This window comes from Coregonus lavaretus, assembly GCF_964263955.1.
Source record: "Coregonus lavaretus genome assembly, chromosome: 25".
Lineage (NCBI taxonomy): Eukaryota > Metazoa > Chordata > Actinopteri > Salmoniformes > Salmonidae > Coregonus > Coregonus lavaretus.
The window spans coordinates 20,272,063-20,288,319 of NC_140012.1; the positions used below are offsets into that span (position 1 = coordinate 20,272,063).

Consider the following 16,257-nt stretch of genomic DNA (forward strand, 5'->3'; position numbering starts at 1 on the left):
CTGTTACAACACGGTGGTCTCTCCTATCTACTTTGTCTCCTTTGTGCTGACTGCCCAGTTTGTCCTGGTCAACGTGGTCATAGCCGTCCTCATGAAGCACCTGGAGGAGAGCAACAAAGAGGCCAAGGAGGAGGCAGAGCTGGAGGCTGAATTAGAGCTGGAGCTCCAGCATGGAGGAAGGGGAGGGGGAGGCAGTGGGAGATCACCCCAGCTAAGCCCTCTGTCCCTGGGCTTGGAGGAGGGACCTGGGGGTTCCCCCTGGAGGTCTCCAGAGTGGGAGATCCAGAGGAGGGGCAGCGTGATGGATTCTCCCCCAGCAGATATCACTAGAAGAGACTCCATACACATCAGCACTGATCCCCCGCTAGGCCGGGAGCCACCACTAGAGGTGAGTGTGGTTGACACCTGGGTGTGTGTGTGTGTGTGTGTGTGTTGGTGGGGTTTGGAATTAATCCTATCCCTGGTTCAGGGGCAAATAGGAATTAGCAATGAGGAGCTACAGTAGAATCTGCAGACAGATGCTTTTCTCCATAACTATAGAACTTCTGAATGAGTTTCCCTCACTTGTGTACAGTTGAAGTCGGAAGTTTACATACACCTTAGCCAAATACATTTAAACTCAGTTTTTCACAATTCCTGACATTTAATCCTAGTAAAAATTCCCTGTCTTAGGTCAGTTAGGATCACCACTTTATTTTAAGAATGTGAAATGTCAGAATAATAGTAAAGAGAATGATTTATTTCAGATTTTATTTATTTCATCACATTCCCAGTGGGTCAGAAGTGTACATACACTCAATTAGTATTTGGTAGCATTGCCTTTAAATTGTTTAACTTGGGTCAAACGTTTCGGGTAGCCTTCCACAAACTTCCCACAATAAGTTGGGTGAATTTTGGCCCATTCCTCCTGACAGAGCTGGTGTAACTGAGTCAGGTTTGTAGGCCTCCTTGCTCGCACACGCTTTTTCAGTTCTGCCCACAAATTTCCCATAGGATTGAGGTCAGGGCTTTGCGATGGCCACTCCAATACCTTGACTTTGTTGTCCTTAAGCCATTTTGCTACAATTTTGGAAGTATGCTTGGGGTCATTGTCCATTTGGAAGACCCATTTGCGACCAAGCTTTCACTTCCTGACTGATGTCTTGAGATGTTGCTTCAATATATCCACATAACTTTCCTTCCTCATGATGCCATCTATTTTGTGAAGTGCACCAGTCCCTCCTGCAGCAAAGCACCCCCACAGCATGATGCTGTCCCCCCCGTGCTTCACGGTTGGGATGGTGTTCTTCGGCTTGCAAGAGCCACCTTTTTCCTCCAAACATAACGATGGTCATTATGGCGAAACAGTTCTATTTTTGTTTCATCAGACCAGAGGATATTTCTCCAAAAAGTACGATCTTTGTCCCCATGTGCAGTTGCAAACCATAGTCTGGATTTTTTATGGCGGTTTTGGAGCAGTGACTTCTTCCTTGCTGAGCGGCCTTTCAGGTTATGTTGATATAGGACTCGTTTTACTGTGGATATAGATACTTTTGTATCTGTTTCCTCCAGCATCTTCACAAGGTCCTTTGCTGTTGTTCTGGGATTGATTTGCACTTTTCGCACCAAAGTACGTTCATCTCTAGGAGACAGAACGGGTCTCCATCCTGAGCGGTATGACGGCTGCGTGGTACAATGGTGTTTATACTTGCATACTATTGTTTGTACAGATGAACGTGGTACCTTCAGGCGTTTGGAAATTGCACCCAAGGATGAACCAGACTTGTGGAGGTCTACAATCTTTTTTCTGAGGTCTTGGCTGATTTCTTTTGATTTTCCCATGATGTGAAGCAAATAGGCACTGAGTTTGAAGGTAGGCCTTGAAATACATCCACAGGTACACCTCCAAATGACTCAAATGATGTCAATTAGCCTATCAGAAGCTTCTAAAGCCATGACATAATTTTCTGGAATTTTCCAAGCTGTTTAAAGGCACAGTCAACTTAGTGTATTTAAACTTCTGACCCATTGGAATTGTGATACAGTGAATTATAAGTTAAATAATCTGTCTGTAAACAATTGTTGGAAAAATTACTTGTGTCATGGACAAAGTAGATGTCCTAACCGACTTGCCAAAACTATAGTTTGTTAACAAGAAATTTGTGGAGTGGTTGAAAAACAAGTTTTAATGACTCCAACCTAAGTGTATGTAAACTTCCGACTTCAACTGTATGTGTGTTTGTCTGCTTGTACTGTAAATGAGTGTGTGTTTTTAACCTTATTTAACCTTTATTTAAACAGGGAGTCATGCTGAGACCACGGTCTCTTTCGCAGATGAGCCCCGCATGAACACATCAATAAACAACAACAATTGTAATATACATATCTATATACACAACAATTACACAATACATGAAAAGCAAACACAAAACACGAAAAGCAAAACACAATCAATCAAATGAAACAAACACATTCTTCAGAAAAAAGTTTTCTGAGCAAAAAATAAATAAATATATATATATATATAGTACCTGTCAAAAGTCAGGGGCAATGACCCAACACACCTCCAGGCGGTTCAAGGGCTATTTTACCAAGAAGTAGAGTGATGGAGTGCTGCATCAGATGACCTGGCCTCCACAATCCCCCAACCTCAACCCAATTGAGATGGTTTGGGATGAGTCGGACCGCAGAGTGAAGGAAAAGCAGCCAACAAGTGCTCAGCATATGTGGGAACTCCTTCAAGACTGTTGGAAAAGAATTCCAGGTGAAGCTGGTTGAGAGAATGCCAAGAGTGTGCAAAGCTGTCATCAAGGCAAAGGGTGGCTATTTGAAGAATCTCAAATATAAAATATATTTTGAGTTGTTTAACACTTTTTTGGTTAGTACATGATTCCATATGTGTTATTTCATAGTTTTGATGTCTTCACTATTCTTCTACAACGTAGAAAATAGTAAAAATAAAGAAAAACTCTGGAATGAGTAGGTGTGTCCAAACTTTTGACTGGTAATATAAATATATATATAATTTGTGTATGGACATAAAAGACTGTAAAAACACCAGGGAATCAGCTCCTAGTGATTTTAATTTTGGAAATCTGTTCCCAAGTATTTTCATGCATAATAGAAAGAGACGTGATCATATACAAATGTAAGCAAGGTTTGAAATTATTATGTTTTAATCAAATATATCTGTTTGGGCTTCTTGCGTCCAATTTGCACAAAATAAATGAAAGCAGATTTACTTAACTCGTTGGAGATTGAAGGGATCTCCAGGGTTAGTCATCCTTTGAGTCCAGGTCTGGTAACTTATACATCTTAAGGTTAACAATTTTTAGATTTCAGATTTATTAGGATCCCCATTTGCTGACGCCAATGGCGACAGCAAGTCTTACTGGGGTCCGACACATAACGAAAAAGACATTACATACAAAAAACTTTACAATGTACATACATTTAAAAACATTAACATGTAGTGTATGTGTGTGTGCATCTATCAGTTACACATACATGTCAGTACATACACACAACAATGAGATAGGTATGGTGGAAGTTTATTCAAGAGGGCTTTATAGACAAAAAGAGCGCAATGCATCGATCTACGAGACTTCAAAGAGGACCAGTCTACTTTCTGATACAAAATGAAGTGATGTGTACTGAACCTTTTTCCCGTAATAAAGTTGTGTATGTGTATCAGTCCCAGTAGACTAGTGCCAGCCATCATAGGTCACTGTAATGCCATGGGAAAGACAGGACACAGCCGTATGTTGTTTACTAGACTGCTATTTCCAGCCAACAGGCCTTTTTATAGTGACTAGAGGTTGGGTTGTATCATTCCTCTGATGTTATCTCTCTCTCCTCTCTGTCATCCCTTGCTGGCAGAAACGTGTGGTTAAGCTCCAATGTTTCCTCTCTCTCTGGGGTTGAGAGTGGAGTTTTAGTAGTGTTTGACTGCCCCCTTCTGGTTTGATGAAGGAACTTTCAGTATTTAGGAACATGACTATGAGCGGGAGTATAGACTCTGTATAGACCAGACGTAGGTTAAAAACCTGATGCGTGTCCTGAAGCATGTGCACACACCACCTGCGTTTTATTCTCTGTATGTGTTCTACCACACCTGAACCTGTCGTCTTCCCTCACTCCCCTCCTCCTCCCTCCTGCTCCCTTTTTCCCTGTTCGTCTTTCTGTCTGTCTCTCTATTTCTGTCTACATTTATGTCTCTTCTACGCTCTTTCTGTATCCTCCTGTCTGTCTGTCTGTCTGTCTGTCTGTCTGTCTGTCTCTTTTTCTCTGTCTCTGTCTCTGTCTCTCTCTCGCTCTCTGTCTCTGTCTCTCTATGTCTGTCTGTAGCGGAGAGCGATGTTTGACTCGGTCTCCTTGGTGATCCAGGGTTCGATGGAGGGAGAGTTGAGTCTGATGGACAACCTGTCAGGGTCAATATGTCACTACTACGCCCTGCCCCCACTACCCAGCAAGCACTGCAGTGACAAGAAGGTCAATGAACTCGCCTCACCCAATCACTCAGTCACACACCCATGCTGCAGTCTTCTCTCAGCCTCAATCTATGGCACACACCCTCCTCTCTACTCTAACTCAACCTTTTTTCCCTCCTGTTTCTTTTACTACACTCAACTCTCTCACCTCTAACTGTGTGTGTTCCCCTAATCCCCTGTGTGTTCCTTGGCCAATAATATTATTAGAAATGTGGTCACCCTCCAATATCACTCTCTCAGCATGGCTGTATAGGGTAATGATATGGTAGTATACCTACCGCACACACACTAACACACACACACACACACACTTGGCTTTGAGCTTTGAAAACGAACCATCCAGGGATTGAGCACAAATTAATGATAATAATTGGACTCCGCTGCCAAGCTGGCTGGACACACACACACACACACCATACGTGATCATTTCCCGATCAATGAGCGATGTATCACTGTTGAATTATGCATCTGAATGCCTCTTTTTCCCCATTCAGGACAAAATGATTCAGCCAATCACATTAGCATTGCTAAACAGTGTCTGCTAAAAGCTTTTAAAAAGAATTGAGGCTAACGTAATGCCGCAGCAGCAATAGCCTCCCTGCTTCTCCCTCTCTGTCTGATTCTGAAAAGTTAGCAGAAATCTCTTCCAGCCGCCCACTCAGTCTCTGCCAGTTAGGACCCCTGCCCGTGTCTGCATGGCTGGCCCAGTCGTTTTGCCTGTCAGAAAGCATTTCCTCAATTAATTCTCCCGGTTAGGGGTGAGTGAGGGAGGGAAGCTAGAAACAGTAAGTCTTTAGCAGAGCAAGCTCTGGGAGTTTGAACGCTTCAAAGGTGGTGCTCAGTGTTGTAAAATGATGCTAGCTAAACTAAGGTTGCATTACATGAAGTCTGCTTATGTTCCCAGCTCAGCCTGTGTCAATTACTCTTCATAAAAAGTTTAACCTTTCAATATCATATTTAATAGACCATTTTGTGGTTTGTCTGTGTGATGTTATATTGCTGTGTATTTGTCATCTGATTAACTGTTGGTCTGTATATTTGCTTGAACTGTTAGTCATATCTGTTGGTCTGAAATTAGGTTTATATATCTGTGTGTGTGTTGGTTTGTGTGTGATTTATCCATGTATCTGTTGATATTTCTGTTGTTGAGTGTGTTTTCAATCTTAGGTATTAGGTGTTGTGTAGGGTTGTTTGCTATATCTACAGTATGTGCTTGTGTGTTGTTACAGCACATGCTGTCTGATGTCTTGTCACGTCTGTGCTATGCGTGTCATCAGATTGTAGGATGTGTGTCATGTCACTGTCTGTCTGTGTGATTAGTCGGATTGTGTGTGTGTGCGTGTGTGTTTTCTCTGCTCACCGGGCCTTGTCTGTTCTCTATCTAGATCCCTCTAGCGGAGATGGAAGCTCTCTCTCTGGCCTCCGACAAATCCTGGTCCCTAGCACTCACCGACGACTCCGCCCCTGATGATATTAACCCCCTCTTACTAACCAGTCTGGAGTCCAACGTACTGACAGTTCCTCTCTCTCTCTTAATCCCATCACCTCCTCTTCCTCTGCAGTCTCTTGTATCTTAGCCTTACCCAAGGGAGCTTCCAAACTCAGCTGCCCCCTCCAGGCTCACTCTCTCTGGGGTACTGGCTATAGGTTGGAGGTTACCTTCTGGATGTCAATTAGGCAACACTATATAAACACTATATAGAGATGTCTAAAGAAACCAATGAATTATGCATGTAATGACACTATTGTAATTTGATAATCAAGCAACTTGTAAACTTGAACACTAATTGAGTGGCAGAGATAGGGTAGAGAGGTACACGAGGTTAAGCTACTCCCTCTACACTACTTAGGTTCTAATTAGTCTCCTCACAGTGTCCTTTACGGTGGCTCAGAGAGGACATCGCTGCTCTCAGCTCTCTGAGTTTCTTCCACACAACGTAGCTAATTGTTTCCCCGACAACTCTCAATCTGGGATAATTGACGACCAATTTACCCTCGTTGGCTCGAGAGTCGTTCTCTCTCCATTGCATGTCAGACTCAGAGGGTGGTGGCGACGTACTACCTTGTCACTCACCAAAAGGGTGTTGAATTAATCAATCAGGTTGTATCGAAGTGTGTGATGAATGTAATAGCTGTCTCAGGGGGATTTTCCAAACCCAGCACACGCATCACACAAATACATTAATGATTTCAAATGAATCATAGAACTGGAGGTTACATACAGAGAGATGTGAGCAGGACACACTCATGAGTTTGGAAGACCCTGGGGATTTTTTAACCATCCGCTCTTCTCCCTCGCTCTCTCTCTTTCTCTCTCTTTTTCATTCCACCTTTCTAGCCTGGTGTCTGTCCGTTCCAGTCCAGTCCAGTAGACTAGTGCGCCTGCTCACCTGTCCGTATCTCTTTTTCACTTGTTCTTTCTCTCTTTTATCCTTCTCTGTCTCTCTCTGTCTTCCTCTATTTATTTATTTATTTATCTCTGTTATTTATCTTTTTTTCCTGTTTGCGTTGTCCTCTCTCTCTCTCTCTCTCTCTCTCTCTCTCTCTCGCTCTCTGTCTCTCTCTCGCTCTCTCTTTTGTGCTGTCCTCTGTGTTATAAACAATGTGACAAGTGAATGTAGTACCACTCCGATCTCTGTAGTTAGTAGCTGTGGGTTAGCTATGTTGTCTGCTAGCCAAGGACATAGCAGGGCACTGGCCTAGCTTGTATTTTCTGGCTCTCAGAACCCATAGATAGAATAATGTTCTTGCTCTAAAGCTGTGGCATAAATGATAAGCGATCTCAGCAAAAAGCTCAAGCGTACAAGTGCTTCATTCATTTGTTTTGCTACAATAAAGACATAGACAATATGGTTGCAGTTAGTTTCAGTAACTCTGAGCCCAGAGCCAGGTCTGTGCCAGTCTCCTCTCTGCCACTAGTGCAATGATGCCGTCTGTCTGGTCTGTCGCTCAGTGTGCCAACAATTACTTATTTCATGTGTGTATGTGTGGAGAGTGTGGAGAGTGTGTTAGAGAGTATGAGTGTGTGTGAGTGAGTGTGTGAAGTCTCTGCAAAAGACCCGTGGTCAGACCTCCAAGAAGCTCCAGAAAGAGGCTGACTGTTTCTCTGTCCCCCAGACGGAGTTACTTGATTCTGAGGAGCCGTTGGAGGACAACCTGCTGAGTGTACGGAAGTCAATGGTGGGCCGCACCCACTCTCTACCCAACGACAGCTACATGTTCCTGCCTCTGGAGCCCTTCGGACCCCCAGGAGCCAGCTTGGCTCCTGGCTTAGCTCCAGTACTGACACAGGCTACAGGGCCACAGCACATAGAGGCCCTCAACAGGGCCCTGTCAGGTACAGTACATACACTCCCTCTACACGCCGACATTGTTCACACACACAACCACACAGACACACACACACACACAGACAAACACAAACACACAGTCACACAAACACACACACACACACACACACACACACAGAAACACACACACATACACACACACACATAGTTTCCCCTTGATCAAAGTGAATGCTGTCAGGAAAACCAAGTAATTTCTAGAACAGTAGGACCAGGAACCAACCTTACCCACACCTACTGTTTTGATAATCCCTTGTGGTTTTGTGTGAGAAAAACAAGTTATATTTGTGTTGTGTGTGTTTCCACAGGCTCCAGTACCTCGGTGCGGTCCCAACCAGAGAAGAGCTCCCAGCAGTTGGCTGTTCCTACAGACTTCTTCAGACCCATCAGTCCTCACAGCCTCTCAGACTCAGAGAATACACCCCGACTACCCCCTCCACGGCGCGCACACACACTCAGCCGCACGCTCCGCAGACAGGTGAGACACACACATGCAGGCAGGCAAACACACACACCCCACACACACACACCGGAGGTAACAAATGTTTTCTATCAGAAATGACTGTTCATCATTGTGTTTTTCTCCTCATGTTTCTGCTGATATGATGTTTTTCCTAAACTTTCCTTTCCTTCCTCTCAGCTCTGCTCTTAATGCTGTCTTCTCTCCTCCCTCTACCTCCCTTCTTCCTGTCTGTTTTATGTGTTTCTAACTTCTCCATTCCTCCTCCCTCTTCTGTCCGTCTCTCTGTCCATCTGCTTGCCTCCTTCTCCTGTATCTGTTACTAACAGAGTCTAGTTCAGCAACCACCAGAACCAGAGCTACTGATCAAACACAGATACTCCTGTTTCTGAAACAGTTAAATAGCAACTCCTGACCCGCTACCACTGATTTCAGAAATACTGAACATCCCTATATCCTATCCACCCTGCCTCCAACACACACACACACACACACACACACACACACACACACACGCGCACACACACACACGCGCACACACACTCCCCTTTCCTCTGACCTCTCCTCCTCCCCTTCTTGCTCCCTTGTTTGTCTATCTTCTGCTGACCATCTGCCACAATGCATCTCACTTGGCCAACTGTCGTAGGTAGCGTTGATCATAGTTTTGGAATGGCTAGACTGTTAATTCCTTTAGAAATAGGGGACTATATTGTTTATGAACCCCTATAAGGTCATGTGAACTACCTACTGATATCTTTATCACGCATCTGTTGATTAATGGAATGTATTTTAGTCTAAAATGTAGTCAATTTGCCTATGAATTGTAGGCTTTGGCCTACATATCACACTATTGTAACTACATGTTACATTGTTATAACTCAGGGTTCAAATCAGGACTGTCAGTTCTGTCCATAATATTTGGCCACATATTTTATATGACTGTTTTAGAGCACTTGTTGTCCTTTTTGGGCAATATTGTGATTGTATGAAGATGATTATATTGATGAAATAGTTACTATTGAGAATAAATTATAATATTTAAAATATATATGTGTTACCCCGTATGACAGGAATTGTTCTACAATCACAAATAGGTATTGATAAAAAATCTAAGAGGACTTGTTAGTGCTACTGTAGCTGTGTTATTGGCAATGTGGCTTGGCTATAATATCTTAGTCCACTAGATGTCGATGTTGTCACATCATCCGTGCTTTCTGTCAAGACTCACAATTCTACCAGTCATAAATATTCTGTGGACAGTCCCAAAACGCTCAAATAGCTACCTTTTCATTTCTGTCCATATTTTGTCACATAACAACCTAGATATTTCAGATATGTCATCTCAAATTGCAGAAGATATGGAAAGGATGCTATATGAGACTTTTGTAACTTTTGTAGTGTGTCATTTTGTTCTACTAACCGTTCCTCTCCTGAAGCTACACACAGACCCAGTACTCTCTGCCCTTTGCCCTCTGACCTCTCTGAGGAGAAAAAGCTGAAGGACTGCCCTACAGTACCACCCTCTAAAATTCCAATACATTTTAGTCATTGGGGAGTTAGCTGATTGGGCTACAAGGACAGAGGGTATTGAGGATATTGGGCATTGGGAGAGGCTCAGAATGCAGTGCACCAGACTAGGCATATCTCCCAATACTCCTTCTGTTAAACAGGGAATACACATTGGGCTCTCACTTAGACATTGGGAAACCATGGTTGTACCCAGTGCCCTAGCTGAGACAAACTGTGCTCTACTACTGCTGCTACTGTAAATCACATGCTGTCACTGAATCTCTTTATGAAACAGATACTCTTGACACATATCTGAATCTGGAATTGTTCCCTTGTGCAATAAACATACAGCAATATACTTACTAGTTGCACTCTATTGCAATTTCAACATTTCCTCTGTATCACAATGAGACAGAGATGGTATTGGGAGCATGCTGGACTAATGGTGGACTCTGACCTTCACTCCTATTGGGCATCCTCACCCAGTCACCTCACACTAACCAGTCTCCCCCCTCTCACCCCCCCATGTCCCCCTAACCACCCATCCCCTGTGTCTCAATCTCTCCCTCCATGCCTCACCACTCTCCCTGTTCTTCTCTCCCGCTCCTCTTACACCTTTCTCCATTTCTTTCAACCTCACTGCATCATCCCTCCTAATCCCTCTCCTCCCTCCTCCCCCTTTCTCCCTCCTTCCTCCACTAGGTGGCAGTATCTAATGATTCCCAGGAGGCCCTGTGTTCTGACGGAGGGGAGGGTGAGGACAGGGTCCTAAATGTAGCTTCCCTAGCCCTCCCCCTTTCCTCCTCCTCCTCCTCCTCCTCCTCCTCCTCCCATCTTCACCAGCAGCCTTCTCTCCGGCTGGTCCCTGCCACCCCAGGGGCATCCCCTCAACGGTCGCGCCCCAGTAGTGTTCACACCCAACACCCCTTCTCAAACCACGACCAGCACCACCTCTCCTCCTCACCCAACTCCCCCTCCTCCTTCTCCTCTTCCCCTCCTCCCTTCCCCCCCGCTCGCCCCTGGAGACAGGAAGAGGCCTCGGCCGACCAGGAAGTGTCGCTCATCAACCGGGCGGGGCTGGCGGGGAGTGAGGATGTCATCGGGGTCGGACTGGGGTCAGAGGTCGGAGGTCTCGATGGCAGTTACCAAGGTTATGAGGTTGGTTGTGGTGAGGAGAGCGGGCCATGCCTGAGGCAGCTGAAGAGGTTCCACAGCGCTGACACCCAGGGGCGGAGCATTTTAGCACCCCGGCCACGCCCCCTGTCCTGGTTGGACGATCCTCGGCGCCACTCAGTGGAGGTGTGTTCGTCCGTAGAGTCCAGCCCCCAGCACAGCACCACGTCCACGTCCTCTGGGTTTGTCTCCCGAGCAGACAGCCTCCAGATCCAGTCCCAGACCACAACACAGACCCTGCCCTCTCCCCGACGCAAGAAGAAAATGAGCCCCCCGTGTATCTCCGTAGACCCCGCTGATGGACTGGAGTCCCAGCCCAGCCTCCACCCTGCCCTGGGGGGTTTGGGGGGGCTAGGGATGCCCCCTCCCTTAACCAGCCGGGGTACCTCCTGTCTGAGGAGACGGGCTCCCTCCAGTGACTCCAAGGACTCCTTTGACCTCGGGGCAGGGGAGGGGCTGGGCCAGGAGGGAGGGGGGCCCAACCCCAAGCTGTTGACTCTGCCCAGCTTCTCCTTCGAGAAGACAAGCTCTGAGCACTGAACACTCACACACACTGATGTACACACACACACACACACACACTAACTCACACACACACACACACACACACACACACACACACACACTAACTCACACACACACACACACACAGACGAACGAAAAAGCACATAGGTACACAGACACACACATGTAAACACACGATACACTTGGTGTATCCGTGATGGTGATAGTCGTAGTAGTAATAATGCCGTAGAGAGTAAATATGGTAAAACTACAACAAAACGGTCAAATCATCCTTGGTTTTATTGAGGATCAGTGCAGTACTGTCGTAGTGTGACCATCCCTTGTCTTTGTATTGTTGTACTGCCAAAACCAAGAGAACGCGAAAAGAACACAGCATAGCCAGAGATGAAACAAGAATACAAACATAACTGTTTCTCTTCTACCACACCTGCATGCCATTGGCTGTAGGTCGACCCCATGACCTCTGGAGTGAAGTCAGCACCAAGAACTTTGGATAGCGCCCGTCTGTGGCCACTATTGGGAATGCTTAGTGTTAGACAGTGGGACTTCACCCTCACACGGGCAACAGTGGACGTACAAAGCAATATGAACGATTTAGAGACACTATTTTCTTAAATTATTGGGCCATAGTGTTTGTACAGGATGTAGATTTTTTTTATTTCATTATATATATTTTTGGGGTGATATTTTTTGTGATGGGTTACATTTTTTCTCTGTTTGTTTCAATGTTCGAAAAAATGTTTAGCTAGTCGGTTTTGTTTAATTTTAGGGATATTTTCTAGCTTTCTTGATTTGCTGAGGAAAGTGATTTTTTTTTCAAAGTGCTGAGAATCATGTATTTGTAGGATTAATATATATATATATATATATATATATATATATTTATATATATATATATATATATATATATATATAGAGAGAGAGAGAGAGAGATATAAAAACAACTCATTAAACTGAGCTTGGATTTTTAAGCACAAGAAGGGGACTTTGGTGGTTTGAAGGTAGGCAACAGAATGGGATAAGTCAAAGTGATGTTATTTACTTCATAACAAACATTAACAAAAATGACAAACATTAAGACTTTAGAGGAGTGTTTGAATATTTTTATTGACAGGATCAAATCTCATGAGATGCATTATCATATTTTCAAGGCTGTCCTGATTTCACGAAAACACACATACAATAATATTCCATCCAACAAACTCTGATTTCTTCAACACAACCCTGGGAATCCGTTATTTAGTTTTGAAAGAACTTGATGTAGTATGTCTGAATCTACAGTGCCTTCAGAAAGTATTCATACCCCTTTACCTATTCCACATTTTGTTGTGTTACAGTCTGAATTCAAAATGGATAAAATAAAATAAAAACAATCTCACCCATCTACACACAATACCCAATAATGACAAAGTGAAAACACGTTTTTAGAAATGTTAGCAAATGTATTGAAAATGAAATACAGAAATATCTCATTTACATAAGTATTAAAAACAAAGAAATACATTTTAAGTGAGAAGTAGGAATTGGTCTGAAGCCGAAAAAGAAAGTAAATTCACGAGCACCACAATGCCTGCTCCACCCATGTTCTACCAAGGTTTTCCAGCACACAGCTTTGACCTACTACAGTAGCTATGTTGGTCTATTGTACTTCAAACAATGTGTATGTAGGTTGCTTAGTATTCAAACCTTGGTAGAGCATGGGTGAAGCAGGCATTGTGGTGCTCATATGAATTTACTTTCTTTTTCGTCTTCATGTCTATTTATCACTTAAAACATAGTTTTTTGTTTTGAATTTAATTTTACATTGACATTTTAGTCATTTAGCAGACACTCTTATCCAGAGCGACTTACAGTTAAGTGAGTGCATACATTTTCATAGTTCATAATTTCCATGGTTTTTACACCAGAAGGTGATCATACAAAATTATACAACATTTCCACATGCAAAAGGTGTCCTTCGAAAATGTAATTCCCACTTCAAATTATGTTTAAAAAAATTATGTGTTTTATCTCACATAATATATTTTCCAGGGCCTTGTTTCCCAAAAGCATCTTAAGACTAAGTTCATCGTTAAAACCTTTGTAGGTGCATCGTTAAATCTCAGAGCTGTTTCCCAAAACCATTGTTACTAATGTTGCACTTAAAAACACTAGTTATTTACCGACTGTATCAGAACAGCTAACTGGGTCGTTAGATTATTTTTTGCCCTTCCGCGTCACTTTATACACAGAAGATGTCTTTTTTTGGTCTTTTTTTGGTCCTGTCCAGACTGGCCTTGATTTCCCTAAAAACACGCCACTTCAATACAAGTGACTTTTCGTAGCAGGTTAGGAGAGCATTTTCGCTAACCCTAACCCTTTTCCTAACCTTAACCTAATCCTCCTTACCTGCTACGTTAATTCTCCTAACCTGCTGCGTTATTTCTCCTAACCTGTTACGTAAGTTCTAACCTGCTACGAAAACGTCATAGCTGTGTCGAAGTGGCGTGTTTTTATGGAATCTCTGGTCTGGTCCGGACCAAATCGGAACCAATCATAGACGTCTATGTTTGGTTTAGATGTGGTGGGTCCGGACTCCGGACCAGCCTTTATTTCAACGCCCACAGACGTCCGGTCTGGCCTATATTTGGTCCAAACATAGACATCTATAATTGGTTCAGATTTGGTCCGGTCTGGAATGACCTTGATTTGGTCCAAACGATTGATTCAGATTTGGTCCGGTCCGGACTGGACCAAATCTGAACCAATCATAGACATCTATTTTTCACAAGTTTGGACAGCACAGTACAGTAGAGTAGTGGTTCTCAAACCTCTCCATCAGGACCTGAGGCCGTTCCATGTAGTTGATCTATTCCAGAGCTAGCACACCTGATTCAACTTGTCAACTAATTCTCAAGCTCTTGAATAGCTAGTTCAGAGCTACAGCAACATGGTGAAACATCTGGGGGTCCCTGAAGAGAGGTTTAAGAACCACTGTAGCAGAGCACAGCATAATGCAGAACATTACCACACAGTAAAACAAAAGTAGAGAATTTTCAACGTTCATTCAGAACTGAAAATGAACCTGACTTCAACGACTGGAAAAGACGTCTTTTAAACTTAATTTTGCTTACTGGGTTCAGATTTCTGGGAACACACTGAAAAATAACTTGACACTGTTAAACAGTCAGCGCAAATTTAGATGAAAATGTCTTGAAGAAAATTACATTAACAGAGGAGGGTGTACTGAATATAAGTAACATTAAAAAAAAATCCCCATCAAAATCTGTCAGTTTAAGCTAGAGATAGTTTTTTGCATGGGCTGTGTCTCAATCCACCGCATCCGCCTATGTCGGCCTTCCTCATCTGCGGTGGAAGGTGACCGAGCTACAGCAGTGTTTGTCAGACCATGAGACATCCCGAAAATCGGTCTTCTCACAAATGTCTGTAGCATCCGAATGGTTTGGCATACAAACTCCCACAAGTACCACAGGACTCGTCTGAAGTCGGTAACGCTGATGTGCCACAGAAGTGCCAACTTCTGTCTGTAGCGTCCGAACAGTTTGAGTAAGTGACACTGGACTCATCTGAATGTAACCCATACAAACGAATGGAAGTATGGAGGTAGTTTTGTGGCAACAAAAATAAGGGGTTAAATATGTGTTGTTGTTTTTACAAATATTTCCTGAGATTTCTTATATCTCCTAGATATAGGACAGACACTTATTCCTTATGATTTATTTTTTGACTGTCATATTTGCCGTTTAGGAATGTGTTATTCAAAGCGTTTGTATGGGCTATAGTAGTAAAGGCCAATATGTTATTATATTTTTTGATATGTAAAGGGATCCTAAAATTCAAAATCAAATAGCTAAATGATCCATGGTATGACCATCTTAAAACAATTCCATATGTTGGCTTAGTAGGTAGGCGCTAGACATCGGCGTGGGTCCCCTTAGAGCTAGGTAGGTGCAAAAAATACTCTTAAAACTAAATTGCTAACGACCCTGTTAAAAAATCCAGTATGTGGTTCTCGGTAACGGCCGGACGGCTCATGACGAGAGGCGGGAAGTGTGTTGTGCACCTCCAATCAAGTTGATTTGTGAATTTGATTTGTGAATTTTCATTGAGATTGGTGTCATATTGGCTTAGATATGACACTAGGGAGATTTTCATTTAACATTGAGCTTCAACCAATGCCTATACTATTGTGAGGGCGATAGCACCCCTTTGCTATGACACTCCAAATTGAGCTCTGGTGCATCCATTTTTCTTTGATCATCCTTGAGATGTCACTACAACTTCATTGGAGTCCACCTGTGACGAATGTAATTGTTTGGACATGATTTAGAAAGAAACACACCTGTCTATATAAGGTCCCACATTTGACAGTGCATGTCAGAGCAGAAGCTATACCATTAAATCCAAGGAACTGTCCGTAGATCTCTGAGATTTGTGATGAGAATTGTGATGAGGCATACACTGAGAGTACAAAACATTAAGGACACCTGCTCTTTCCATGACATAGACTGACCAGGTGAATCCAGGTGAAAGCTATGATCCCTTATTGATGTCACCTGTTAAATCCACTTCAATCAGTGTAGATGAAGGAACGGAAACAGGTTAATTAAGGATTATTAAGCCTTGAGAAAATTGAGACATGGATTGTGTATGTGTGCCATTTAGAGGGTGAATGGGCAAGGCAAAATATGTACGTTCCTTTGAACAGGGTATGGTAGTAGGTGCCAGGTGCACCGGTTTGTGTCAAGAACTGCAACGCTGCTGAGTTTTTCAC

At 43.4% G+C, this 16,257-nt stretch overlaps 1 protein-coding gene across 1 annotated transcript in view; it reads left to right on the forward strand.

Moving 5' to 3' along the window:
• cacna1g (calcium channel, voltage-dependent, T type, alpha 1G subunit) overlaps positions 1 to 11,498 on the forward strand; it is a gene marked incomplete at both ends in the record, with an annotated part of 252,992 nt that extends 241,494 nt beyond the window's left edge. The window contains 6 exon segments of the mRNA XM_084141330.1: positions 1 to 394; positions 4,327 to 4,470; positions 5,855 to 5,977; positions 7,587 to 7,806; positions 8,125 to 8,294; positions 10,488 to 11,498. The exon segment at positions 1 to 394 is cut by the window's left edge and continues 38 nt beyond it. Coding sequence (XP_083997456.1) covers positions 1 to 394; positions 4,327 to 4,470; positions 5,855 to 5,977; positions 7,587 to 7,806; positions 8,125 to 8,294; positions 10,488 to 11,498 — 2,062 coding nt within the window.
• Between the last annotated feature and the right edge of the window lie 4,759 nt (positions 11,499 to 16,257).